At 33.8% G+C, this 27709-nt stretch overlaps 4 protein-coding genes across 7 annotated transcripts; 3 read left to right on the top strand and 1 right to left on the bottom strand.

Annotated features, from left to right (window-relative positions):
- The first annotated feature begins 113 nt into the window (after nt 1-113).
- Nucleotides 114-5917, top strand: LOC129294760 (glucose-6-phosphate 1-dehydrogenase, cytoplasmic isoform-like). Of its 2 annotated transcripts, none has more exons than XM_054933249.1 (16): nt 114-308; nt 873-1104; nt 1337-1422; nt 1811-1877; nt 1986-2172; nt 2699-2856; nt 2940-3008; nt 3248-3306; nt 3571-3607; nt 3867-3938; nt 4017-4164; nt 4374-4469; nt 4940-5010; nt 5099-5214; nt 5373-5418; nt 5531-5917. In XM_054933249.1, exons 2-16 carry the CDS (start codon nt 931-933, stop codon nt 5696-5698), a joined length of 1554 nt encoding a protein of 517 aa, XP_054789224.1. In that variant the 5' UTR covers nt 114-308; nt 873-930; the 3' UTR covers nt 5699-5917. The 2 variants fall into 2 exon arrangements, with proteins under 2 accessions (XP_054789224.1, XP_054789218.1); XM_054933243.1 differs by having other exon boundaries at nt 857-1104.
- Nucleotides 5918-8161: 2244 nt separating this feature from the next.
- On the top strand, nt 8162-12161 carry LOC129303578 (F-box protein SKIP14-like). Its single transcript, XM_054942989.1, has 2 exons — nt 8162-9746; nt 10391-12161. The coding sequence occupies exons 1-2, from the start codon at nt 8808-8810 to the stop codon at nt 11048-11050; spliced, it is 1599 nt and encodes a 532-aa protein (XP_054798964.1). The 5' UTR covers nt 8162-8807; the 3' UTR covers nt 11051-12161.
- Nucleotides 12162-15893: 3732 nt separating this feature from the next.
- Nucleotides 15894-16915, bottom strand: LOC129302489 (L10-interacting MYB domain-containing protein-like). Its single transcript, XM_054941429.1, has 2 exons — nt 16598-16915; nt 15894-16517 (listed from the first exon to the last, which is right to left on the bottom strand). Exons 1-2 carry the CDS (start codon nt 16913-16915, stop codon nt 15894-15896), a joined length of 942 nt encoding a protein of 313 aa, XP_054797404.1.
- Nucleotides 16916-23040: 6125 nt separating this feature from the next.
- On the top strand, nt 23041-26449 carry LOC129292219 (cytosolic Fe-S cluster assembly factor NBP35). Of its 3 annotated transcripts, none has more exons than XM_054929798.1 (4): nt 23041-23335; nt 23698-23972; nt 24094-24195; nt 25230-26449. In XM_054929798.1, exons 2-4 carry the CDS (start codon nt 23936-23938, stop codon nt 26138-26140), a joined length of 1050 nt encoding a protein of 349 aa, XP_054785773.1. In that variant the 5' UTR covers nt 23041-23335; nt 23698-23935; the 3' UTR covers nt 26141-26449. The 3 variants fall into 3 exon arrangements, with proteins under 3 accessions (XP_054785773.1, XP_054785766.1, XP_054785758.1); XM_054929791.1 differs by having other exon boundaries at nt 23046-23335; nt 23879-23972; nt 25212-26449; XM_054929783.1 differs by having other exon boundaries at nt 23046-23335; nt 25212-26449.
- The last annotated feature ends 1260 nt before the right edge of the window (nt 26450-27709 follow it).

Here is a 27709-nt window from a genome sequence, read left to right as displayed (position 1 = left end):
CTTAAATGCATGCGTACGAAGTAGGAGCGACAGCGAATAATTTGCACAAAAAGCGGGGCACAAACATAAATAAGAAAAGATGCGTTGAAAACGAATTTCCAACAGCATCGCCATTCTGCGGCGACCGTGCAGACTTCGGGTTCAGGCCGAATGACGCACAATGACCAATGACCAAGGAGAAAGTTGTTGAGCCCATCAACTACCTCTGAGCTGAGCCTTAAAAGGGATACCCAGCTTCTAAATCCTCGTGATTTGCTCTTATTTCTCTCATCAATTCAGTTCTATTCCCGCCAAGTTCGCATCATTAGGTACTTTCTTCAGTTCTTCTTCGGCTTTAATCTCTCTCTTTCTTTTCTGCCCTTCCAGTTCTCCTTGTGGTCTAGTTTAATTTTGATCATGGGTTTGATCTCACGGAGTCAAACTTGTTGATTGTCGTTTCTGGGCGGCTTTCATTTTTTTGAAAGATATCTTTTGATTTGACATGCGTTACGAGCCTGGATAGATTTGCCTCTTTGTCTTGTGATCAATTTTAGATCCAAGCAACAATATCCTTTCCGCTTGCTTTATTGGAAAGTATGATTCTTGTGTTGCAGCCTCTTTTATTACCATTTTTGTATTGTCTTGTCGCAAACTTGTGGCAAGCTTTTCATTCACCTCTGATTTTTCAGGATGATGTGCACAGTCTGTTGTGCTAGTTCTGATTGCCCATCCATCGGCCTTTTCAATATCTGTCATTTCTGTTTCAGTCTGGGGCTTGGGCACTTATCATCATCATTGCCTTGCAATTTAGTTTCTGTTATCAATATCAATATAGGATATTTAGTTATTTATTTACTGCTGGTGTAATTTGACGCAGACAAAATCTGCTGCAGATCATACCGATAAATTTCGAAGTTGTTCTATCCTTCTGGTTCTGCTAGTTGTCAGAAGATGGGATCAAGTCAATGGATTGTCGAAAAAAGATCTAGCTTTAGAAGTGATTCCCTTCCAGGAGACATAGAAAATGTACCCGAAACTGGGCCTCTCTCCATCGCCGTGCTTGGTGCTTCTGGTGATCTTGCTAAGAAGAAGACATTTCCTGCACTTTTCCACCTATATCGCCAGGTTTACTAGCATCTGATTTATGAATCATACACTAAATCGTTGTTTATCATATTGATAATCCTTAACCAAATGGATCTGTGTTTCAGTGATTCTAATCAAGTAGTTTTCTTTCAAATTTACATTTAATGGAAGACTACCTGTAATTTTTTTTTTTTTGACGGCCAGAAGTTTCTCTTCCATAACCAAGAACCAGGGTTAATTTTTCTTTTGATCTTTGTGGCCTTATTTGCAGGGGTTCTTACCACCAAATGAAGTTCACATTTTTGGCTATGCAAGGACAAAAATCTCTGATGATGAATTGAGAAACCGCTTACGTAGGTAAGGTATTTTACTGATAATTTTAAAATGCCCGCCACGCCCCCCCCCCCCAAAAAAAAAAAAACATTTCTCATAAAATAATGTCATTTGGAATTCAGTCTATGCTACATCTCGATTATTGAGAGAATCTTTTTGTGAAAAAAAGTGCAATTACAATTTTATTATTGTTCTTCAGATTATGCAAATAATTATGTATATTTCTTGGATCCTCACCTTTAAATTCCCTGAAACAATTTAAAGAGTAGTTTTACAATATTTTGTACCGATTTGCTTGATTCTCTGCTTTCACAAACCTTCTTATTATTTTGTGGTGCATCTTACTGTTTCTTGATTTCATCCTTGAGCGCTTCAAATGCTTATGAGTGTAAGAAATTTTGATCTGATGCAGCTATCTTGTTAAGGACAAAGATCCATCCCCTGAGCAGTTGGATGATGTTGCAAGGTTTTTGCAACTAGTAAGCACACTTTTCTAATTTATAGAATCTTTTTAATTTTCTCACTAATTATATAAAGCACTCTTCTCATTGTCTAATGTTCACTTTCTCTTTTCCTCTTCGTTATAGATCAAATACGTAAGTGGATCTTATGATTCTGAGGATGGTTTCCGCCTACTGGATAAAGAGATTTCACGACAAGAATGTTCAAAAAATAGCGTGGAGGGTTCATCTCGAAGGCTTTTCTATCTTGCACTCCCTCCTTCAGTATACCCTTCTGTTTGCAGAATGATCAAGCGTTGTTGCATGAATAAATGTATGATTGTATAATCTATGGTTGCCACATGTACGATCAACATGATTTTTTTGGTGACATAAAAGCTTTTCTTTTTTTGTTTGAGGGCGCGGGGAATGAAACTTTCAATGCCCTAGTTTGGCATCTGTTGAAAACCTTGAATAAATTTAGGGAAGCTATTCTGATTTTCTGCCAGATCCTTTTCTAGGTTTCTTGGTAAATACTGGATGTCAATTGAAGTCAATACCATGTATCACGTAGCTGCTTCTAATGTTTAAGTGTTGGATAGATTTTGGTTTTGCAAGTTTCGGACAGATTTTTGGGGAAAAAGGTACATGTTCCTTAGATAGCTAGCTTCAACAGAACTGATCTTAGAGCTTCTAGTTTCTTCTTAGTCTCTCCCTTTCGAACAAATACATACTAGAGCTTTTTGTGACTTGAAAGTGGCATATTTCCTTTTCCTTTTTCTTTTCCTTTCTTTTTTTCTTTTTCCTTGAAAAAGCATCTGATGTGTTCTATGATGGCTTCATCTACTTCCATCTCTTAGCTGATCTTGGAGGATGGACCCGTGTTATTGTTGAGAAGCCTTTTGGCAAGGATCTACAGTCTGCTGAGGAACTCAGTGCCCAGATTGGAGAGTTGTTTGAGGAACCACAGATTTACCGTATTGATCACTACTTGGGAAAGGAATTAGTGCAGAATATGGTAATAAATTAGTATATAATGGTTTGCTTCTTGTTCTTTCCCTGAACTTTTCTAATTCCTTTTTATTTCACTTATATTGGCAGTTAGTACTTCGTTTTGCAAATCGGTTTTTCTTACCTCTTTGGAATCGCGATAACATTGACAATGTTCAGGTGAGTGTTCTTTTGTCGAGGGTACATCAATAGATCGATAATCATCTGTAATGATTTTGAAATTAAGGCAGGTTTTGTGCAGTGTGCTTGACAATTAACAGTCTCTCTAATCACGTCTAACTATTTTTTTGCCTTGTCAAAGTGTGCTTTCCTTTTACTTTTGCCTAATTCAGCTAAGATATTTGCAAGTATATGATACCAATTTTAACTTGGATACTTGGATGTTGGTTCTGTGGCAGATAGTTTTCCGTGAGAATTTTGGAACTGAAGGTCGTGGTGGATATTTTGATCAGTATGGGTATGTGTGGTGAATTGTCCCTAATTAATTTGCTTAAGATGTTGTCAAATGACAAGTTATGGCAACTATCAGTTCTGAGATGAAGAACATTAAGAAAACAAGTCTTGAGTATTTCAATTTTATTTTCATATCAAATATTGAGATCAGGCTTCTAAATGTTATCTCAAATGCCTGCTGTTATTTGTGTTGTTGACTTGTTTTGTATTGAATAGCTATTTCATGGCTAAAACTATGACTAATTAATTCATGACTTCTATTTGACAGGATTATTCGAGATATTATTCAAAACCATCTGCTGCAGGTGAGGCTTTCATATTAACTGAAAACAAATTTCATTTATGTTTCTGCTACCACCAAGTTAGATTGTCAAGATGATACTTCTGTCCAGCAAGTGAATGTAATAATATTACATATATTTCCTCCTATTCTAAGTTTCAATCTTATTTTTAAAGCATTAGTGCACTTAGCCACTTACATTGCATTATCTTATCTATGAGGTTCCACAACCTTGTTAGATCATAAATTTGTGTATGTTGATCATTAATTTTCTACCTGCTCAGGTTTTCTGCTTGGTCGCAATGGAAAAACCTATTTCTCTCAAGCCAGAGCACATTCGTGATGAGAAAGTGAAGGTGTGTGTCTGTTCATTCTATTTAAAATGGGTCTCTGTGTTCCTCTATCCTACTTACTAGTTACTATGTTGAGTGCAGGTTCTTGAATCAGTCCTTCCTCTGAAAGATGATGAGGTTGTTCTTGGACAATATGAAGGCTACAAGGATGACCCAACTGTACCTGACCATTCAAACACTCCAACATTTGCTACTGTTATTCTGCGAGTACACAATGAAAGATGGGAAGGTATGAGAGAAATTCCTGCTTTTGTTTCTGAATAAACCCAATTTTTTGGACCTTTCTTTTACTTATTTTTTCTAAATGATGTGGATAAATATTGCAGAGATAACCCATATTCATTTTAGTGTTTATTTTCCATTCTATGGTATAGATCTTTGTTCATTTGATCAATCAAATAACATTTGATACATCTTCACACCAAACTTTTCGCTCAGGTGTTCCTTTCATTCTAAAGGCAGGGAAGGCCCTAAATTCAAGTAAGGCAGAGATACGGCTTCAGTTCAAGGATGTTCCCGGTGATATTTTCAAGTGTATGTCACCAGACCTTTGGATATTTGGGTGAATTTTCTTGGATACAAGCTTTTTCATGTATCTTATGTTATGAACGCTTAATTGATCTTGAGCCTGAATGTGGAATCAGAGAAATCATAGAACCCATCACTCTGAAAGCTATGATACTTCCGTGGAGCACATGTTTTCATTTTGGTATCCATAGTATTTTCATGAATGCACGGACTATCCTTGTGCTATTGAAGCATGAACTGAAACTGTCAGTGGGTGTTGCGATAGTTATTTTCAAACATATTTCATGCACTAACTTGTCTGTACATTTAAGTATGTCATGCTGGTGAAAATTTAAAAGTTTAAAGGCGTTGGTCATCTTTATAATCCATGAACAGAGAGGTGACAAATAGAGCTGCTTGTGCTTTTTACTAATCGTTAGGTAGGTTTTATTCTTCCATGTTGGCTTAGGCATAAACCTCAATGTAAAATTTTTCAGGTAAAAAGCAGGGCAGAAATGAGTTTGTTATACGACTGCAGCCTTCAGAGGCTATTTACATGAAGCTTACGGTGAGTCATTCTTTTTTGATAACTTGTTATAAGAATAATTCTACCGATTCCAATAACAGTGAACTGACTGGTTCATTGTCTCTTGTAGGTCAAGCAACCTGGGCTGGAGATGTCAACTGTGCAAAGTGAACTAGACTTGTCATACAGGCAGCGTTATCAAGGTGTCACCATCCCAGAGGCTTACGAGCGTCTAATTCTCGACACGTACTATCCTTTATCCAAAGTTCATGTTTATGCACTGTTAATCTATTTTTATGCATAACACAGACGTGCAAAGTTCCCCCAAGCTTAGACTACTGGAGTACTAGGATTTAGTCAATAAAATTTTTGGCTTATAATGGGAATCTGTATTTGTTTTTCAGAATAAGAGGAGATCAGCAGCATTTTGTTCGAAGAGACGAGTTGAAGGTAAGATCATCGCATGAGTTGTTTTGCTAATACTGCAATAAAAGAGATTTTTGAGTCCTGATTCTTGATTCCTAACCTTATATCTACTGTTTTGTTCTGTGTGTGATATTAGTCATCGTGGGAGATATTCACGCCACTTCTGCACAAAATTGATGAAGGGAAGTTCAAGTCAATCCCTTACAAACCAGGAAGCAGAGGTCCTGCAGAAGCTGATGAGTTGCTTGAAAGAGCAGGCTATGTTCAAACACACGGTTATATATGGATCCCACCCACCTTATAAAGTGCACATTTTGAGGCTGTTCTGGGGCTTACACAACAATAAGTTTTATAATGTTGTATTATGAAGCGACTTTCTTGTATTGTGTGTGTGTTCATAAAAAGCAGGCGAATAAAATTTACAAGAGCTTGACACAGTTTGTATGGCGTGAGAATCAGCTGATTAAGTAGTTGCCTAAAACTCTCACTCAATCCTAATAAAACTCAGTTTCTTACTGATCAACAGCTTTGCTACTGTCTTCCATATTCTTGTAATCTCCAACTCAACATGGTTATTTGCTTGGGAAAATTACATCTAGGTTTCACAAAAAAAAATTTATTACTAAGAGGTTTTATAAAATTAACAAAATACTCCTAAGAATTTGCAATTTGATAAAGAGCATTTACAATTTATGAAGGAAAATGATAATTTATAACAGCAAGCTGTAAATGTCTGCGGTCTAGTAGTAAACACACAGAATTTTAAATTTTAGAGTATTTTGTGAATTTCATGAGATTTTTTGATGATAAATTTTTTTTCTGTAAGACCTAGATGTAATTTTCTTATTTTCTTTTAGTATTTCAAGAATAGTTCAATTTGATGAATGGATAAATGAAATATTTTTTTCAAGCATCAAATTAGACTTTTTAACCTTTAATGTGAGGAAAATATAAAATGAGTTAAAAACGAAAATAAAAACTGCACGAGACTCAAACAAATTTTTCGAAGAGCACTTCTTGTAACTTGTATAGATACAGTGATGGTGATTGAGGATTTTATAGGGACCATGAATATTTTTGGCAGCATTACGAGTTTTATTTTGCCATGATCAATATAAACAGAAACGTTTGCATCAATTCCTCACTCTGTTTGCTGGCCGGGCACCAAGAAAAGAAAAGGAGACTTTTGAGCTTGAGAAGACCGAATGAGTAAGAGGAGAGCTTTCAAGGTCAACAGTGATATCCGCCAGACTTAAGTGCTAAGTCTGCCTCAAAGTGACGAGTAACTTTTAAACAGAATCATAATCAATCTTCTTAATGAATGCTACTCTGTTTCTGGCTAATCGAGAATCGTCATCTATCATTAACATAAATAAATTATATGGCTCGCCTGCTTGGTTGTTGTAATATTTTATATATTGACATGACTCATCTTGTCAATTAACACGATTTATCTGTGACCTCCAATTCAAAAAAATAATAATAATAAATTATATGAAAAATCACGACTTTAGGATAGATGTAGTTCCAAGTCTTTCTGGCTTATCTCTGTAACTTCGCCAGATACTTGTACAAGACAATTCAAGGTCTGCTGAGGAGAATTATATTTTCCCATTTAAAACAAAAACTATGCCAGTCTATTAATAATTCACGATAAATGTTTACGTACGATCTATATCTACCTTTATACTATACATTAATAATTTCCTTTTTCTATACAACTAAATTTTAATTTTAATTTTCTTATATTTTTTCATAATGTATTTTGCTATAATTTTTAAAATTTTGAGCTGCTCACAATGAAAATGTTAAAATATACTTTTAATCATCTAATTTTATATAAAATTTTAATTCAATTTCTTAATTTTATAAAATATTTTTTAAATCTCTTAATCTTAACATCATTAGTTTTATAAACAAAAAATTCCTATATCAAACTTTTAAATGTTGATATAATATTTTTAAATATTGACATATTAAATTTAATTTTTTAAAATAATAGTGATTAGTATAAACAATAATTATTTAAAATTAATGGTGTTAAGGTTAAAAGATTAAAAAAATATTTTATAAAATTAAAGGATAAAATTTTTTTAAAAAAATTAAATGATTAAAAGTATACTTCAACCTAATAAAAAATAATTATTAAAAAATCAGTCTATTAAGAATGTAGGCCTGTACTTTATATTATCATTATCATTATCAATGTTTTATCAAAAAAAAAAAAGATCATTATCATTATATTAATTTTTTTAAAAAAATTATAATTAAGTTCTATATAAAAAAATTAATTATTATAAGACCTACCTGCTAAATGTCATTGACAAGTAATTCTCTCATTTTTTTGGACCAAATCATTATATTAACTTATGAATAATATAATTATACGAGGCTATACTAAATACATTAAATACTACATTAGACACTTAGACTTTTAGCTAAGTTTTTTTTTTAAAGAAAAAACTGTTAACAACATATGAATGTTGCATTTTTTATATAAATATACAAATACAAAAAATATGACGAAAATACGCGGTTAAAAGACGGTTAATATACCGACCTCTGTGATTTCGGAGAAGCGATAACAAAAAATTATGGAAATGATGAAGGGATTGAAAGTCAATCCAATCTAATCCGAAGGCCATAGTCACGAACTCGAAATCTTTGATTGGCTGCTTTCTCAATCGCATTTGTTCCTACTCCTACACGCGTCTCTCTGTTTACTCACTTCTCGACCCGCCTCATTCTCCCTCCCTTTCTCTCTCCTATTTTTGAGCTTAAATTCTCCGTGCCTTCCAAATTCCAATTCCCTCTCTTCCCTCACATTTTGCTCTACCTCCCTCCCTCCCTCCCTTCATCCTCTTCCCTGGATTGTGTTGTTGCATGAGTGGGGTGGGTCAAACCCTACATTCTCCTGTCCAAACCATTTTTTCTGCTAATCTTGTATCTCTCGCGGCAAATCCAACTTCCCGAACTCTCTTGCTATTCTATACTTCCCTTTTATGGCGTCTCGATACTTTCTGCAAACTCTAGATCTAGGAATGAATTGATTAGGTCCCTTACCTTCCTTGCGCTCGTCATTATTCTCATCTCTTTGTAGCTTCGTATCTTCTTTTCCGCCATATTCTATTTGTTCGTTGCGTTCGAGGTGTGATTTTTTGTTTTCCCTTCAACCCAATTGGAAAACTGAAAGCATGGGTATTGCTGATTAGGCTGCCCAGATTCAGGAACCATGCATTTAGTGTATGTTGGCCGGGTGAAAAAGGGTCTCTTGTACCGTACATAATTGGGTTTTCTGTTTTTCCTGGGCAGAAGCATCTATCCGCATCGAAATGGGGTTTTCCTTTGGGCTTATAATCTTGTAATAGGGTTTCGGTGGAATTCCGCTTAGGTGCTGAGACTATTATTAGAAAATGGCTCTGAATTTTTCCTGTGATTTGAGCTTTCCGGCTTCGCCGGAGAAGAGTACGTATCGGTCAATCGGGCCAGTCGTCGATGGCTATTTGCTCAAGAAATCTGGTTGTTTTGGTAATTCTTGGAGCTTTTGTAGTTTCAATAAGGCATTGGAAGATAACCCATGTGATGAATTAGTCAATGCTGATTTGGGGGATTTCGATGACCCGGCGGCAGTGGTAGTTGATGATATTCTTGATCGCTTGCCCAGGGATCCATTTGGCATGAACATAATAAAGTCTACCTTCCCAGAAATCTCGGATTGGATTCAAGATTTTGATTGGCATTTCCCGTCAGAGTATGATGTCTTTGGGGCGGATGAAACCCATACAAAGATTGACTGTAAACTTTTTGCGGATCTATATTGGGGTTGGAATGGTGCTGGTGCTGGTAGTTTCCCTTCCGGAGGCAACGACGATGCCAATGAAATGTCTGTTTCAGATCAAGTTTTCGACAGATTTCAGATTTTTGATTGGTTGTTTGATAGCGGCCTCGTATCAGATGGAAATGTGGAGACGCTTTTACCAGCTAGTCACGAAGACAGCAGCGTTTCGAGCGGTGAAGCTGAAGTGCAAAATTCAACCAAAATTGATTATGATGGTGAAGCAGGTAGTCCACATGATGCTATGCGTTTGGTGTTGAATTATCTAGGTGTCACGGACCTTCTTTCAGTTGAACAGGTTTGCACTTCTTTGCGTGATTGTGTTAAAGCTAATCCTCTGTTATGGTGGAGTATACACATAGATCAGTCATTGAGTTTGAAGATTACGGATGGTATACTGGTTAAGTTAACTAACAGGGCTCAAGGCTTTCTTCAATCCTTGACCCTGGTTAATTGCATAAGGATCACAGACAGTGGTCTGAGACGTGTTCTTCAAAGCAACCCTAGACTAACAAAGGTCAGTATTTGTAACGTGATCTCAAACCTGACATGTGCTTGTTTATTATCTGAAGATTTTCCATTGTCACTCACTTTCAATATATCTGTTTATTGTGTAGGATGTCCAGTTAGAATTGTGTGCTAAACAAGTGCATGCAATTAGTCTTTTTCTTTGTTTCTTCTCTTGATCTTCAGCTATAAAAGAATTGCATTATTGTAGTAGGGTTGATCCAATCTGAATCATTTATTGAAGACTTGAGAATATCAGAAAAAACAAATTATGTGCTTTTGAGAGATGTGATGATTAGAATCTTTATACATGGTGCTTTTATAATTATTTATCGTGAGGATAATGATCTGCTCGATCAATTGCCACATCAAATAAAGGCAATGTAAGCATAATTGAATCTTTGCATAGGTTGATATAGGAAAAAAATGACAATTGAAGATGCTTTGACTTGCGTATATACTATTTATTTCTACTGATTTTCTGTGAGTGCAATCAGTCTATACTCTATCATATATTTTGCAGCAACTCTTCTGTCTTTGTGCTTATTGTTTTGATATCATATGATTCTATACAAATATATCTTATATCATGGAATAAATATGTCCGTCTCTATTTAAGTGAGGAACTTAGACATGTGTTTTTCCCTCTTTCAGCTAAGTGTCCCTGGTTGTGTTAGACTGACTGTTGAAGGGATTTTAATCCAATTGAGGGCCCTAAAGTCATCAGGGAAACCTGGGATAAAGCACATAGAAATTGGTGGGATTCCTAATGTAACAGACAAGGATTTTGAAGAGTTGAAGTTCTTACTAGATGTGGACAGGTATTTGCAACAGAGAGTGCAGAGGCCACGATTCTACCAGGGATGGTATCCGTATGCCTTGGACACCTTGTGTGATGATGACCGTGCAATTGACATAGAGCTCTGTCCTCTATGCCAGAGGCCAAGACGTGTCTATGATTGCCCTGCAGAGAGTTGCCAACAGAAACAACAGGCTTCTCAGTTGTGTAGGGGTTGCTTGGCGTGCATAGAACGGTGCATCCATTGTGGAAAGTGCATTAAGGATCTTGAGTATGAAGAGACATTCTGTCTGGACTTGCTTTGTTTGAATTGTTGGCACCAGCTGGTGAGTTTTCCAGATGAGCCTGTTGGAAAGAATTCTTCCAGGCACACTGTTATTAGTCCAAGGACTATGTATAAGTTTTGTAAATTGTTTGAACCAGAATGTGCAAACTCGACTATGCCTGGCGCAAGCAGCGATATATTTGTAGATTGCTTGAACCAGAATGTGCAAACTCAGCTGTCTGGATCTTGAATGCAGAAGTCGAACCAGTTATGGATGAAAGTTACTTCTGTTAAGGATTCTGGCCCTCCTGTGCTAACTGACCATTGCATAGGATGATTGCAAAGTCAAGTCATATAAAGGTTCAAGCTTCACATTTTTGAGGAACACAAACATCTATGAGATGGCCAGTCTTGACCCTGATAAATTGGCCTTTTGGGATAAGTATCGGGAGTCGTTGCATAACTCCACTGCAATGATGCCATCGATTAGCTGAACAATCTTCTAGTATTCATTGAAATGATACACACTTACCAACAGTCAATAACATCTAAAGTGCGAGGGGACTAAATTTCTTCAGAGCTGATCTCCTATTGTATCATGTGCAAATTGTTGAACTGTCTGCAGATGGATCGCTTTTAACTGCTCAAGACAGGAGGAAGAAAGAAGATTTGATGATTCTGGAGGGAAATGAGAAATTATATTCCGTTAAAAGAAAAAGAAACAGAAATGATAATTTAATGTAGTTGTGGAGTAGACGAGACGCTGGCTTATGGCCTTTACTGAACTAGAGCAACTTGATGCGGAGCTTTCTGCAGGAAAAAGTTGCGTGAGAGAGTTCACTGACGTGAAGAATGTGTAGTTCTTGAAGATCAGCGTATTCATGTTGCTTGTGCACACCCATTCTCAGCAATCCCTTCGCGACAAGTTGCCTCCTGCAATGGAAATCATCTCGAGTTCATCGGAAGAATACAAATGTGTGTTGCTGTGGTTCAGTGCAATGATGGCTGGAGTGGGACTCTCTGAAGGACGGCAACTGCATGACGTTGGGTTTCGAGCGGGGAGAATTGTGCTTGTTGGAGGTGTTGCTGTTGATGTTGCCTGTAATTGAAGATAAACCGGAAGAACATATTAATGTTGCTCTTATCTGTGGTTGTGTAATAAATGAAGCAAAATCATACGATTGACACTTGGGACGTGTACCTTTTCCTAAGATACGTTCATCGTTGAGCTCGGAAACCATCAATTAGCTACGGTATCTTTTCTTTCAGCAGGAAATTTAGGACGTAAGTGCGCAGTTGCCATGTTGCTTTACTTCCAACATCTTTTATTCATGATATATTGGGTTTTCTGATGCTTCTAACGTTCATCTGTCAAAGAGGGGAAATATGACTTACTTGAATTTTAGTCCTTTAAGATTTTTGTGAGATTTAGAGAAATTTACTTACAGCGCTAGCAAAGCAGAACTACATTTGTATTTATTAAATAATTTTTAGAATTAATTTGTGGAAAAATTAATCTATTTTGGGGTGCCTTTATCTCTTGCTAGCTTCTAGTTTGACGCGAGCTGGTGTTTTCAATTAGGCCGAACGAAAATTGGAAAATACGTCTATAGGATTTTTTAGATTTCTAGAATTTGTAAATTGAATTTTTCAGTTACTGAAATTTACAGACGGAAAATGAGGTGAAAACAGGTTTCTCAAGAAACCCAAAAAAAAAAAAAAAACAGGTTTCTCAAGTCTAATGTGATTTGTATTTAAATATATATATATATTATAAAAATTAATTTAAAAAACTGAAATTTGTTTAAATAATATAATTCAAAAGCAAGTTTAAAACTGAAAACTTGAATTATATATATATATATATATAAAAAATAAATATAAGCTATACTATATGATATAAAATTTATTTTTGGTAAATAAAAATATTTAAATTAAAAAATAAAGATAAAAACTATTCAGAACATTTTAAAATTACGTGTTATATTATGGTATTTAAATTATGATAATAAATAATCATTGTTATAATATTATTATAAGCACAATAATATTATAATATTCATAATTACAATTAACCCTCCCATGTTGGCCAAAAAACATTGACTCTTCCTGACTCTCACTCAAAGTTGTTAAACTCATGATCAAGAATCCAAGACATAAACTCCAAATGTAAAATTAGATTGTAAATTTATAAGAGTTTATCTTTATTAATAAATAGTTTTTAAAAATATATAATTAAATAATTAAAATATCAAACATGATCATAATTTTATTTAAATATATTTTAAAAATAAATTATTAAAATTAAATTTAATCTACATTCATAATTTATCATACTCAATATAGAAATTTTAAAAGAGAGAAACTTATTTTGGTATTTTTGGTTTTCTTTTTGATTAATATTAGTTTTTTTTAGTGTTTTTTAATTGAATCAGATCCTATTATTTTTATGAATCAAATTCTATAATATATATATATATATTTTGTTCAACGAGTTTATAAGTTAAAAAAATAAAAATAATAAATTTAAAAAAATTAACTTGTAAATTTAACCAAATTTTATTTAATTTAAATTTATATATAAATTAATATAATTTTATAAATTAAAAATATAAAAATAATAAACTCATATAGTTAATTTAAGAATTTGATAACAATGCTCTCACTTTTTTAAATGTTCCTTTTCCAAGCTTGCAGCGCTTGAAGTTGACTTCCGTTTCTTTTAAGTCTTGTTAATCACTCCCCTTACTCCTTTTCCTAGCTTCTCTACCCTCGTATCTCAATTTCAATGGTTGAGATTTATTGTATTATAAAGTTATTATTGTATTAAATAATAAATATATTTATAGGAATAATATTATAATAGATGTGATATTAAATAAAAATAATTTAACAAATGTAAGGTGTGAGATTTTATAATATATGATTTAATATTATTGTTATAAATAAATTTATTATTTCATACAATAATAACTTATTTCGCAGCGCTTCTTCCCTGATGCTCAGCCACTTCACGTTTCTTTCTTCTCACTTTCATTCGTATGGATCATCAGACTTCCTTTTCTGTCCTCTTAAGTCTTATCTTTACTAGGATGAAAATAGGCAAGGAGTTTATTGGCAAACCCATAGCCTGGTTAGGCTAAGACTTATAACTAGGGCTCCGTTTGAATTTCAATCGGGCATAATAGATTATGAAAATAATTGATTAAGTGATAGATTTTAATCATAATTGATTATGTTAGAACGCAATATGTTTGGATGCTGTTTTTCTAAAATTGATTTTAACAGAACTGAAGATGTTTGGATAATTTTTTTAGAATTAATTTTAGCTGTTTAAATTACCATAAAGGACATTGTTTTTTAAATTTAAATTAATGATAGATTTGTATGTAATAGTATTAAAGTTGTTACATTTTATTTAAAAAGCAAAATATATTATTTAAACTACATATATAATTAATTAAAAATTTAAATTATATTAATATTAACATTTAAATTTATGTAAATAAATAACTAAATATATCTTGCTTAAAATAAATTCAATAAAAGACAAGAAAATTAAATTCTTAAATATAAAACAGTAATTTTACAACAACTAATGAAGATGATAATATACAAGTTGGTCCCTAATAATATCACGAATACTAGTCATAGCTGATAAAGAAGATGTCATGGATGAATATCCATCAACGCCATGGTCTTCTTGGTCCTCATAGTCTTCCTGATCTTCCATCTCATGATGCATAAAATTAGCGTCAGAGTTAGAGTGTCTTCTAATAAAATCATGTATCGCCATTGATGCAACAATGATTTGAACTTGTATATCGTAGTCATAGCTAGGCATGTTGCATAAAATTGCAAACCTCTTCTTCCAAACTCCAAATGTTCTTTCTATTGTGCACCGTAAACTTAAATGAAAATAATTAAAGACCTCATTATTATTTGCAAATCCAATTGATCTTCTAAAATCAGGAAGATGGTAGCGTTCCCGTCTATACGGACCAAGATATCCATTTGGTGTTGGATAACCAGCATCTACCAAATAATATTTACCTTGTAAAAAAAAATTACTATTAATGCTTGTAAGCTGGAAAGTCTAATACAAATAAATTGAACAAATAAAAATACCTGAAGGCGGGTGTGGAAAGTTCATGGATCGAGCTGTCAGGGCATGTTGAAAAATACGAGCATCATGTGCAGTGCCCTCCCATCCAGCCATGACAAAAGTAAAGCACAAGTCCCAATCACACACAGCCATTACATTTTGCATAGGGATTCCTTTTCTTTCAATATATTTTGATTTTTCACTAGCAGGGACTACACATGGAATATGTGTGCCATCAATTGCTCCAATGGCATTTTTAAAGAATGGCCAATATCGCTTATCATTTTCTATTTTGTTTGATACATGATGAAAGGACTTGTCTTGTGGTTTAATATATTCCATTGCAAGTTTCGAGGAAGCCATTAAAACTTTATGAAAATGTCTATGAATAGTCTCTCCTGAATGTTGAAATCTTTCTTGTGCCATCCTATTTCCCAACCCATATCCAATTGTATTTAAAAAAATTGCAACCATCTCCTGTACTTTCATTCGCCTAGTATCCTTCAATCCATGCCGTGTCAATTCACTGCATAATTGATGGAACACACGTGGTTCCATTCTAAACATTTCATAGCAACGAACTGGGTGTCCTTCTAAAATTTCATTCACCCACAAATGACCTATATATTCACTATTTCTTCGTGGCTCTTTGCACAAATGTCTTGTTGCATACAACCCAATGAGAGCACTAACTTTTTGGGCTCTATGTAGCCTTTTTTTAGATGACTCTTCCATATGTCTTGCTATCTTTAGCCAAATACATAAATAATACGTGCACTTAATTTCAATTATAGATACATCTAAATAAGTCATCTATAGAAATACCAATGACTTTTCCACAACATTGTAATACTCGATTACCATATATAAAAAGTACATAAGTAATTCAAGAGGCTACATAAGTTAAATTCTATAATATAATACAAACATGTTAGATTACTTTTTAAGTAAGATCATATACTCATAATAAGTTTTAAAACTCCAATAATCAACCATTTTTGTAACATTCATATCTCAACCACTCCAAAACGCTTTCTTTATCATCCTTCATCGTCAAAAACATCACCCTAGCCTCTCGGGACATGAAGAGTGAAATGCATCGTGAAACCCAATGTTTATTAGTTGCAACTTTTTCCCATTGTTTGACTATAGACATGACTTTGGGAATTGATGTTTCCTTAGCCTGTTGAGATTCTTCCTTTGTTGTTTGAGCTATCACACTCATTGCATCTACTATTTGACTTGTACTAGGTAACTTGTTCTTCTTTCTACCATTACTGCTTTCGCCCCTCTTCCTCTTACCACTGCTTCCACTTAAGGTTCCTTGAGAAGTATTTAGAACTACTCTATTAAATTCACCGCTTACTCCAGTAGTTCCTAAAATCTTATCACTATCTCCTGAACCTTCCTCCAAATCAATACCCTCATTTGCCATATCAGGCCGATACACCTTTTCATCCTCACCTTCATTCCTATTGTAAATGTTAGGCAAAACTCCACTTGAAGGTGCCCATGCTCTAGGTCCATTGGCGATAGTACCTTGGAACAACTCGGTTAATTCATCGGCAAATGGTAATCCTTTATGTCTGAATTTCTCATATAATGAATTTTCCTGCACATAAATTATCAATAATATTACAGAATACACAAATAAATAAAATAAATATAAAGCCTCATATAATAACATCATACCAATATCTTTTTCTCCCACCAATCGTCTAAAGCATCCACAGTATTGTTTGTATAATCCCAACCCAATCCTGTCTCACTTGAAACTAACTTATCCCACAGTACCCACTCTTTTCTCATATTATCCCACTTATTCTTGAATTGTTGTCTGTCATATTTCTGTCCAATCTTCTCATTGAAGGTAGAAATTATGCTGAGCCATCCTGCTTTGGTAAAACTACCACCATTTCTTTGCGATTTTCGAGCTTGGTCCAAACAAATGTTAATAAAGATTCTAGTATTTCTTCGATCCCATGAAGCTTTTGACTTATTGTTACTCATTATACTATGTAAAAAACTAACATATTAATTATAGGAATTATAATTAAAATATTACATGATAAAAACTTGGCAATTTTCAGAGGAGCCAAATTCAACAGAGACTCACACAGCAAAAAATTTGACTAAATGATCGCTATATATGCAAAACATAATGTTTGAGAATAAAGCTCCAGTAATCAGTGATCACAAACCAAAACCAGCAAAGAGTTCGACTTGGCACAAAATTAACTTTCACCAGCTTTCCCACAATTTGCAAATGCATAGATTTTGACTAAAATCAAGTTTCAATAGCTACAAAATTAACTTTTAACAGGTCTCCCATGTTCAGCACAGAGTTCAACTAGGCACAAAACTAACACAGAAATAGCATAAAAAATCAACTTTCACCCATCTTATTATTTGCAAATGTTCAAGAGTTGTAAATGGTTCAAGCCACACAAAACTAAGCCAGCAGTCTCGAGAACAAATCCATCCATGCATAGATCAGAGTGGAGAGGAAAACAAAATTTGACCAAGATCAAACCTGAACAAGATCGTCCAAAAAGAGAAGATTACTTACCTCTGAGTTAGACCGACTGAAGAAGACCACGAGCAGATTAGCGACGGATGAAGGACCACGAGCAGATCAGCGACAGACGGAGGACCATGAGCAGATCGAGGAAACAGAGTATAGATAAAGCTTACTGCCTTCCTCGACTATAGCAGGAGATCACCACCACTGGAAGCAACTCAAAGATGGTGGACGGAGGAGGTGATGCCACGAGGACCACAGATCTGCACAGAGTTGGAAGATGGTCGAAAGATCCTTGCCTCTGTGAGAACCGATTGTGAGACGGCACACCTGTTGGAGGTGGGTGGACGACAGCAGAGACGGCACGACGGGAGATGGTGGACGGTGACTAAGTTGGGGATGGCTGGACGACGACAGAGTGTAACACCCTCAAATTTACAAACCGATTTTTCGTAAATTATTAATTCAAGAAATCATTTTTTTTCTTTTTTTTTTCATTGAACCCTTATCATACCCTTATCATGGTAGAAAAATTTTTACCATGATACATCCAAGACAATATACCACAGGTCTTAAAATATCTCAAAAAAAAGCAATTAGAACCATGAGAGACAGCCAGGATCCTCATGGCATGATATTTAAATTAGGTCATGAATCAAGAGAGACAAACATAATCCTCTTGGTCAAATAAATACTTTTAATAAAAAGGATTAGAGTTTACATGCTTCACAAAGAAGAAATGTCCTAAGTTGGCACAAGATACATTGTATAATCCAAAATAAGAGGCAACGTAAAAGATGGTGTCTCATACACCATAGTTACACCTCTGGTGCTTTCTCGGCCGGACTCGCTCCTGTAAAAATATTAACCACGGGGAATGAGACTTAAAAGTCCCAGTAATCAAAAATTAATATGTAATGATGCATGCGGATGTAACTAATCATGCGATTGCTAAGTGGGCACACAAAACATTTAACCGAATAATATTTTCAAACAAACCGAACAAGTATTTAATTTGCATGACTGCACCTTATATCCTCTTTTCGCCATGCTCGGACGCCAAATCACCCGGCTAAAGGTGAGTTGGACCAAGCGACACGCCACTCATTGGGTCCAATGAGGGCTTACCACGTGGTAATAATTAACCGAACAGAAATTTCCATTAACACCATACATTAAAATACCCTGACAAGTCATGCATCATTCAAATATCCAAACAGGAATATATCCGAACAATAATATCTCATCATGATAAACAAAAATAAATTTTTAACCCACTTGGCAATAATTTCAAACAAGTATATACAGTATTTATTTTCAATAATTCATAATTTTTCCAAACAACAAAACAACACATAACCATTCACAAACACACTCATCACAACACATTAATAATGGTTACCTTGTGTCTTGAATAACAAGTTCCCCTTCACAACTCCTTTTTCACCACTATCTTTGTCAATATAATCTACATAATTATTTCACAATACTATATCTTAATTTTACATTAAAATAAATAACTCTAATTTAAAGAGTTAGAAAGTCTTAGATCTATAATCCATATTAACACTAATTTAAGATTTATGCCTCATTTAACTTCTCAAATTCTTTTTTAAAATTCTCGTACCCTAATAAACTATTTTTTTTATCCTCAGTTCACTTCTAGTATCACAATTTCATCCTTCTATATTCTAAAAATTCATCCAAAATAAATTAAAAATTTTAAAATTATCATGAAGCCTCAAATCACCTTTCTATAACCTCAAAATACCTATTCATATTTAAATAAATATTTAACAATCATAGGTTTATCCCTACATCTCAGATTCCACATAAATTCAACCATGTAGATCTAGATTTTAACTCAAAAATTCTTAAACATAAGTTTCAATCTCAAAAAAATATTCTATAATATTTATTATATCCCTAAGAGTTTTAACCTATATTTTTACTCCATCATATCATCAGATTAACTATCCTATAGAAAAATTCTAATCAAAATATTTACTCTATCCTGCAAAATAATCATATCACTAGAAAGCTAATATTATTTAGAAAATAACTATAAAATTAATTTTGTAATTAAATAAATTTTTAAATGCTAATCTAAACAGGAAAAATTAGAACATACCTGAAGAAAAAGAAAATAATCCCCCCTTGCGAGAAAACGCTGAGCAACGTGAGAGGAAGAGAGAAAAATAATATAAAAATGGGATTGTGGTCCCAAAATTATATTAAAAAAAACTATAGGTTTGAATTTAATTATTCAAACATTTGGGCCAAAAGTTGCAATTTTCTCTAAATTGCATCTTAGCCTCTCATGCTTCCTAATGCACATACCCCTTCCTTTTTATACATGAAGGCACCTCTTCTCTTTCCTCATCTAACCAATGTGGGACTTAGAAACAACAACCTTCCACCCCCCTTTTTTTTGTTCCTTCTACCTTCTCTTTTTTTAACACACATAAAAAAATTATTTATGTATTAAATCTTAACTAAATATTGCTTATGTGATTTTAAATTTAAATTTTTAAATTTATAATTAAATACCTAACCATAATATCATTTCTAAATAACCTCAAATAATATAAATTCCTATTATTATCATTTGTTTTCCTCAAAACCTAAATTCTACAATTTCTTTATTATATAAAAATTAGGATGTTACACAGAGCGACGGCACCACCGTGAGGACCGACTGGTGAGCCGAACGAAAGAGGAGGTCACAGAAAGAAAGCTGCGACTGATAGAAGACAAATGAGGATCAGAAAGAAGAGAACTCAATCACGTGAAGGGCACAGATAAAGAGCACGTGAATAATGATAAAAAGCTTAAAGCTGAAGCTGGTTTTGGTAGATTAAGAATTAACGCGCGTTTAACCTCCCTAATTAATTATTGCATTTTTCTGCTGTTTGGCAAATTTTGTTTTGAAAATCGATTAAACCCCAAAAAATCGATTATTGACGCAAACCAAACGGGCACTAGCTCTATTTAATTAAGTAGACTAGGCTTAGTTGCAAAAGATTTGGCCTATTTGGCCATGTCTTATAAGATTAAGAGTTATTTTTATCTTTAAATGTTTGAAATTTCCTAACTTGTCATCCCCAACGTTAACACATTTAACAACCATTATGTATGTACCATTTGCATTATGTGTAGATTGTGTTGAGGAAAATTATGGTAGAAGAGAAATTGCAAGGAATAATTTATTAAAAAAATCATGAGATAATCATGCTTTAATTTATGATTAGTATTACTTTATGTTAATTGTGTGATTATTGAAAAAATTATGAATTGTTATTAAGAAATTATTTTGTTATATTTATAAAAAAATTGTGAATATATATTTTAAAATATTTTTGTCAAGTGGGATATTATGTTGTAATGTTGTTGAAAATAAGAAAATTGTGAATATTATAATGCTGCATAATTGTACAATATTAATATACAATTGTTTAATTCTTGTGAGAGGTGTTGGAAGACTTATTATTATTGCCATATTTTTTTGTGTACCACATGGCACGCCTCTATTGGAGGCCTAATAGGTGGCTTATAAAGGATTGGGTTAATATATCTTTGATCAAATAATTTAACAGTAAGTGAAAGTTGCGGCTTAAGGTTAATTGAGGGAAACAATAATGATTATTTGTCATGCATTATAATATCTCTTTATATTTTTATGGGAATTATATGATTGTTGTTTTTTCACTTAGCAAATACACATTTAACTATTTACATACATTATCATAAATTGACACTGGTTGAGTCTCATTACATGGTTAACACTTTTCAAAAGAAAGCCATGAGTGGTGCGTGAAGGAGCATCTGAAACTTAATGGTGTACATCCACTATCTCTTTTGAAATTTTTAAATTATAATTTTTAATGTGCTATATTGTCAATGCTAGATCTTTTTGTTTATTGACAATTATATAAATGTAATGATGTAATAATGTCATTTAAATTATTTTTACTTTTGGTACATTTTGGATGACTGTAGCTTTAATATCTAATTTATTTTTGAATGGTTTGAAATGGCATGATTTCAGGGGCCATATAATTGGTTTGTTTTAGAAACTGATTAAATTATCTATTTTAATTGTTGGTTTATAGTTTGCACTTATTATAAGCATAAGATTGAAAAATGTAATTTTAGTCTAATGGCATGCGAGAGTTAAAAATTTACTTGAAATGTTGTATTGTATAAATCTAAGCAAATTGTTAGCTGTTTTCATATTTGATTTATTGATACAAATTATGTTTGGTGGCTTTAACTTAATTATAATTGTAGATGTGTATTAGTAGAATCAAAAGTGGTTCTCTTTTATTTGGAAAGATTGATAAGTGGTCATAAGATTTCAAAATGCATAACTATTTATATTTTTTCAATCTATTGTGTCTATCATGTTTTTGATTTTAAAAAAGATCTTTTGGACTTTTTACACTTATTTTATTTTTAAATGCCTAGGATCGCAAATTTTAAAAATGACAATTTAAAAAGTTTAAATTTTACTTATCATAATAGTACTTATTTATCCACCATAGTCTTTTCTGTTATAGTAGTCATTTTAAAGGTGTAATATTTTATAAAGTCATATTTTATCATTTCCTATTATAGTAGTATTTTAAGTTATAGAATTATTTAAAAAAATAAATGACTAGTTAACTTCTGTTTATCGTGATAGATACTTTTTTATCATGGTTAAGTTAATTATTTAATTTTTTTTAAATATTACATATAACAATCTCTGAGCGCATTAACATTACAACAAAATTCAAAATGACTCACAATTGAATTCAGGATAAAAATAACCCTAAACCCTATATTTCAATTTACTATAAAAGCTTCATGTATGTATATACATGTAATCTAATATAACATAAAATTTATCTTCAATTAAATATATAACATAAAATATGTCAATTTTAATATAATTTAAACTAGTTGTTTTTAATATGATATCTAACACAAAATCAAATATAATTGAAATTAATTTTATTTAATTACTAGTGCATCATGAAATTGCTTAGATTTATATAGTTTTATTCTAAATCCCTAATCACCAGATGAGACTTATCCACCTTGTATCTCAAGGTGTTTATGGATTTGGTTTGATTTGACCCTGAAGAAACACTAACTCAAACCAAACCAACATGTTCATCAAAATTTTGGACTTATTTGATTTTTTTCATTGATCAGTTTGATTTTGTCTTTTAGTAATTTGGTTCAGTTTTGTTTTAGGCTCGATTCAAGTTTGATTTTTTTTTTTGAGATATTTTTATAATCGATATATGTACATATTTACTTATAATTTTAATTATTATTTTAAAAAAATTCATAATGACTAAAAATATTTAAAAATTAATCAGAATATAATAAAATTTGGTGTGGTAAAGTTTGGTACTGGTTGTAAATTCAGAATTTGGCTGTGTGTTGAACCTCTGTCTCACTCCCATCCATCGGCCCGTCGTGTCAGGAGGGGTTCTCGTTCCCCCTCCTTTTCTCTCATTCTCCCTCCTTTTCTCAATCTCCATCATTAATTTTATTTGATTAAATGAATTTATTTTAATTAACCCACGATTCACTTTCTTCACCCCTTGATATCGCTTCATCTCCCAATCACCTGTCCCACTCGGCCACTTCCTTTGCCTCTCGATCTCTCAATCTCCATCTTTGTCCCACTCTCCCTCCCTGGCTTCGCCTCTCCGTCGCCTGTTCCTCTCGGCACTCAATCTCTCAATCTCCATCTATCGCTCATGGCTCACCCACACACGACGTCGTTTATTGCGTCATTAGCTATCTGTGCTCGTGACTTGTATCCAGAAAGGCAGGAATCTCGCTAAATCTCAGTCTCAGTCAGCTGCGATTCACAAGCAAAAGAGGAAAATTTTGCATCAGGGCTTTTATCTGTAAGTGTTGTGGCTTAACCTCAGTCTCAGTTTCCATCGCCATGCTTCCTCTCCACTTTCTGTTGGACTGCTGCTATACTATTTGATACTTTCGAGCCTAATTAATTTCTTTTTGTTGTTGTGGTCTTCTGTATTCATGCATGATGTAGACTGCTTTACTTATAAACTTTGATTCTGATTGCATTCAAATTAGATTGCTTTACTTTCTGTTGGTCTTCTCACCAAGCGCTTCGCACGTCCCTAGCTGAGTTCTACTTTTTTTTTTTTTTTGGTTGCTGAATATTGTTTTTGTAATTGGAAGTCGTTTGGCGAAAATGATTTTTTTGCTTTAAATTTTTGAGTGAAAAATTTAAAAATTTTAGATGCAGTGTTAAACACAATTGAATCGGGTCAAGCCAAACCGGATCAATGAAGGCCGACCCAAGCCGTTTTGACGGCTTTGCACGCGCCGTTTAGCTTAGGTTTCTCCAGAGCAACGACGCCGCTTTTAAAGTAAACTCCTCCACGGAACCTCCCATTGTGGTCTCTTCTGATCTTTTGCAGAATATATAGAAGGACAATTGCTATACCAATTTGAAGTACGAGACTGCAGGAGTCGCCATGGAGAATGGAGATATTCCAGAGAATGCCAACGAGCGTATGATTTTTTTTCTTGCTTTTTATGCCTTTTTGTTTCATATATGAAAAAATTATTAGGTTTGCTTATATATGAAAAAATTATTAGGTTTGCTTATACAGTTCTATATTTTCACTTTCAGATTGCCCAGGCCCTCAATCTGAGTCTGCAGGAAAATCCGACGCCTGCGAAGGATGCCCCAATCAACAAATTTGTGCCACTGCTCCTAAAGGACCTGACCCAGGTTCTCTCTCTCTCATCTTTGCCTTTATGACTAAAATCACATTAAGCTTTGATATCCGTATTTCTTGAACCTTCAAGTTCTGCTAAGTTTGTTCGATGAGAAATTTGTGGTTTTATGTTGTTTTCATCTCCCTCCTCACCTCTTCCTCAGTTAGAAAACGAGGACACTGGTTATTGTTATGAATTTTACTTTCGGGCTTAGAATAAGGTTGAAATGGTCAATAATGATTTGCTACGAAATCCATGTAAAAATTTATTTTTTGTGTGTATAAGGGAGAGAATGGTGTCCTACACACCGTGCGATATGTTGGATTTGGCAGGTGCCATAGAAGTGGAAGTTCTTTTTTTTTTTGGCTGGTTGTTGCCCATTTGAACATCTCACATGTTCAAATTATTTTAGTAGCACTAGCTCCTGACTAAAATTGTTTAGATTAATGTGAAACTCAGGAATTTATTTCCTGATTTATGGTTCCACTTTGTTTAAATAAATTTGCCTAATTGAGAGATGTCATAGCAACTGTTTAATTATTTCTGAAGAAAAGTATGTGAGCTTGTTCACTGTTACATATCCAATTTATCAGTTGTGTGTACTGCTGTAAATTGGAGTTGTCCTTGCTTTACCCAACAAGAGGATGGTATTTTGACCCAGGTTAAGGCATGCCCTGGCCTTAGAATGGGGTCTCATCCTGAATGAACTTGTCCATGTAAAATAAAAAGACATAGCTTATGACATGCTTTATCTAAATCGTTCTCTCCAATATTGTATTAATGAATTATTAGGTGATTAAGTTATTTAAATGTATTGATGTCTTTTTCAATTTTCCCTTTTTGTTATGCTTATTGGTGATGAGACTCTGAATTGTAAGCACATACATATTTTATGTTGCAAACAAACTCAATATTTTGGTAGGTCATATTGTCTTAAATGTTATTGATTTGGTATGACATTTTTAATTCTGCTTTTGATATTCCTTGCCTTAAAAAGTTTAGTTGCATTTGTTGCATCTGTTTCCACAGATCTTGTATCCATTGCAGAAAGAATGGCTACTGTGAAGCATAAGATATTGGTTCTATCAGGCAAGGGAGGAGTTGGCAAGAGCACTTTCTCTGCCCAGCTGGCATTTGCTTTAGCAGCAATGGATTTTCAGGTAGGTCTTCTTGACATTGATATTTGTGGTCCAAGCATTCCGAAGATGCTAGGCCTAGAAGGGCAAGAGATACATCAGAGCAACCTTGGCTGGTCTCCTGTCTATGTGGAGTCCAACTTGGGGGTCATGTCAATTGGGTTTATGCTTCCTCACCCTGACGAAGCTGTCATATGGAGGGGTCCACGCAAAAATGGGCTTATCAAGCAGTTTCTTAAGGATGTTTATTGGGGGGAGCTTGATTTTCTTGTTGTTGATGCTCCTCCTGGTACCTCAGATGAGCACATTTCAATTGTCCAGTGCCTTGATGCCACTGCAATAGATGGTTCAATCATAGTTACCACACCTCAACAAGTCTCCTTGATTGATGTGAGGAAGGAGGTGAGTTTTTGCAAGAAAGTTGGGGTGAAGGTTCTTGGGGTTGTCGAGAACATGAGTGGTCTTTGCCAACCTATCACCGATTTCAAGTTTATGAAGATGACAGACGCAGGCGAGCAGAGAGATGTCACAGGGTGGGTTTGGGAGTATTTGAGAGAGAGAGCACCAGAAATGCTAAATTTGATTGCTTGCAGTGAAGTGTTTGACAGTAGTGGTGGGGGAGCAACAAAGATGTGCAATGAAATGGGGGTGCCTTTTCTTGGTAAGGTTCCATTGGATCCGGAGCTTTGTAAGGTAGCTGAAGAAGGCAGATCTTGCTTTGCTGATAAAAATTGCAGCGTGAGCGCTCCAGCATTGAAGAAGATTATCGAGAAATTGATGGAAAATCAGGGCCTATCAACGTCTACTAACAGTGTTGCATAGGGGATTTGCTTTGACAGGTGATGCATATAAAAGTACTTAATTTAATCCAATGGATTTGCATGCCCTTGTATTTGATATGATGGCGAGGAACTTTCGAATATGAGGTTTTTAGCTGTTCGATTACAGGACTAGGTTACTCAATACGGATAATGTGAGATTTCTCCTGTTGATACTAGCTTGCCAGTTTTTATGGCCCGTTTGGTTCATGGATATGATTGTAATGTAATAGTAGGGAATGCAATGTTGATTGCATTGAGTTTGTTTGGTATGTTTCTGTGGATCTTAAATGAATATAATTAATTTTTTGTATCCAATTCCAATTTAATAAACACAGAAGCAAAAAGACCAAAATGCCCTAAAGCGAAAAAATCCCCCTCTAGTCTCGCCGGTGCCAAAAAATCACCTTACTCCCTTTCAGATGCAAAATAAATCCAACTGCAAAATATAAAAAAAAAATGGATATTTGCTTAAAAACTGGAAGGAAAATAAAATGGGTGACGAGTTGTGTTTCAGGTCTTGTGAGTTTCAGGTGGCGGTGAAGGCTAAGGATGGAGGTGCAGAGGGCAACACAAAGGGAAAGGAAGGAGGGCAGTGGCGAAGGAGTTGACCACAGTGGAGGAGACGTCGAAGGTGGAGGAAAGTTGCAAGTTAAACGCCGGTAATGATTTTGATGGTGCAATGGGTAGACAATAATAGGGGGAAGAGAAAGGGAGGAGGAGGTGGACGCATGAATGGAGGGGAGAGGGGTACTGTTGGACAAAAGTGGTGAGAATGAGGATTGCATGGGTCTTACGACCCTTACGGGAATTGAACCAAACGGGCTAATATTCCTGTGCTCGTGAATTGTCATTAAAGTGCAGACCAGCATGAGGCAGCCTTGTGCTTTTAAACTTTTTTTTTTAAAAATTATATTGCAATTGGTCCTAAAAAAAAAATTAAAGTGCAAACAAATATAAGGAAACTTTGTGCTTTGAAACTTTTAAGAAAAAATTTAATTGCAATCGAGTCTCAAATAAAAAAGAAATTATTTATTTAATCTTATTTACAAGTCAAAATTTAATATTTATAAGTAACTTTCAATGCATTGATGGTTAATTAGATGTAATTAATATATGGATAAAAATAAAATAAATTATTCTACTATTTCTTTGTTACTAAATTTTCAAAATATAATAAATAAAATACTTTGGATATATCAAACCTTCTCATTAGTCTTCGTGATGTGGTATAAATATATTGAAATTTAGTTACCATCATATATGTATATAAATAAAAAATAAAAATCATATTAGTAGAATTACCCTTAATAATATGTTGGTATTCAAAAATTTTTAAATTAGGTAGTAGATAATTATATAAAAATAATTTAATCATTCATCTTATCATTTCCATAAGATAATTTATATTTCATTTAAAAATCTGCTCTATTCCATATTTTTCAAATACAAATATTAAAGTGAATTTTACAATTTCAATAATATTACTTACAATAATTTATTTTAAATAAATACTTCTCTAGTTCTATTTATAAGGTAAAGAGATAAAAAAATTTGATCTTATTTATAAAGT

This window comes from Prosopis cineraria, unplaced genomic scaffold, assembly GCF_029017545.1.
Source record: "Prosopis cineraria cultivar Desert tree isolate PC_DT_omini unplaced genomic scaffold, ASM2901754v1 PC1, whole genome shotgun sequence".
NCBI classification, from domain to species: domain Eukaryota; kingdom Viridiplantae; phylum Streptophyta; class Magnoliopsida; order Fabales; family Fabaceae; genus Prosopis; species Prosopis cineraria.
The sequence above is the reverse complement of the archived record's forward strand: the minus strand, read 5'-3'. Positions and strand labels throughout refer to the sequence as shown.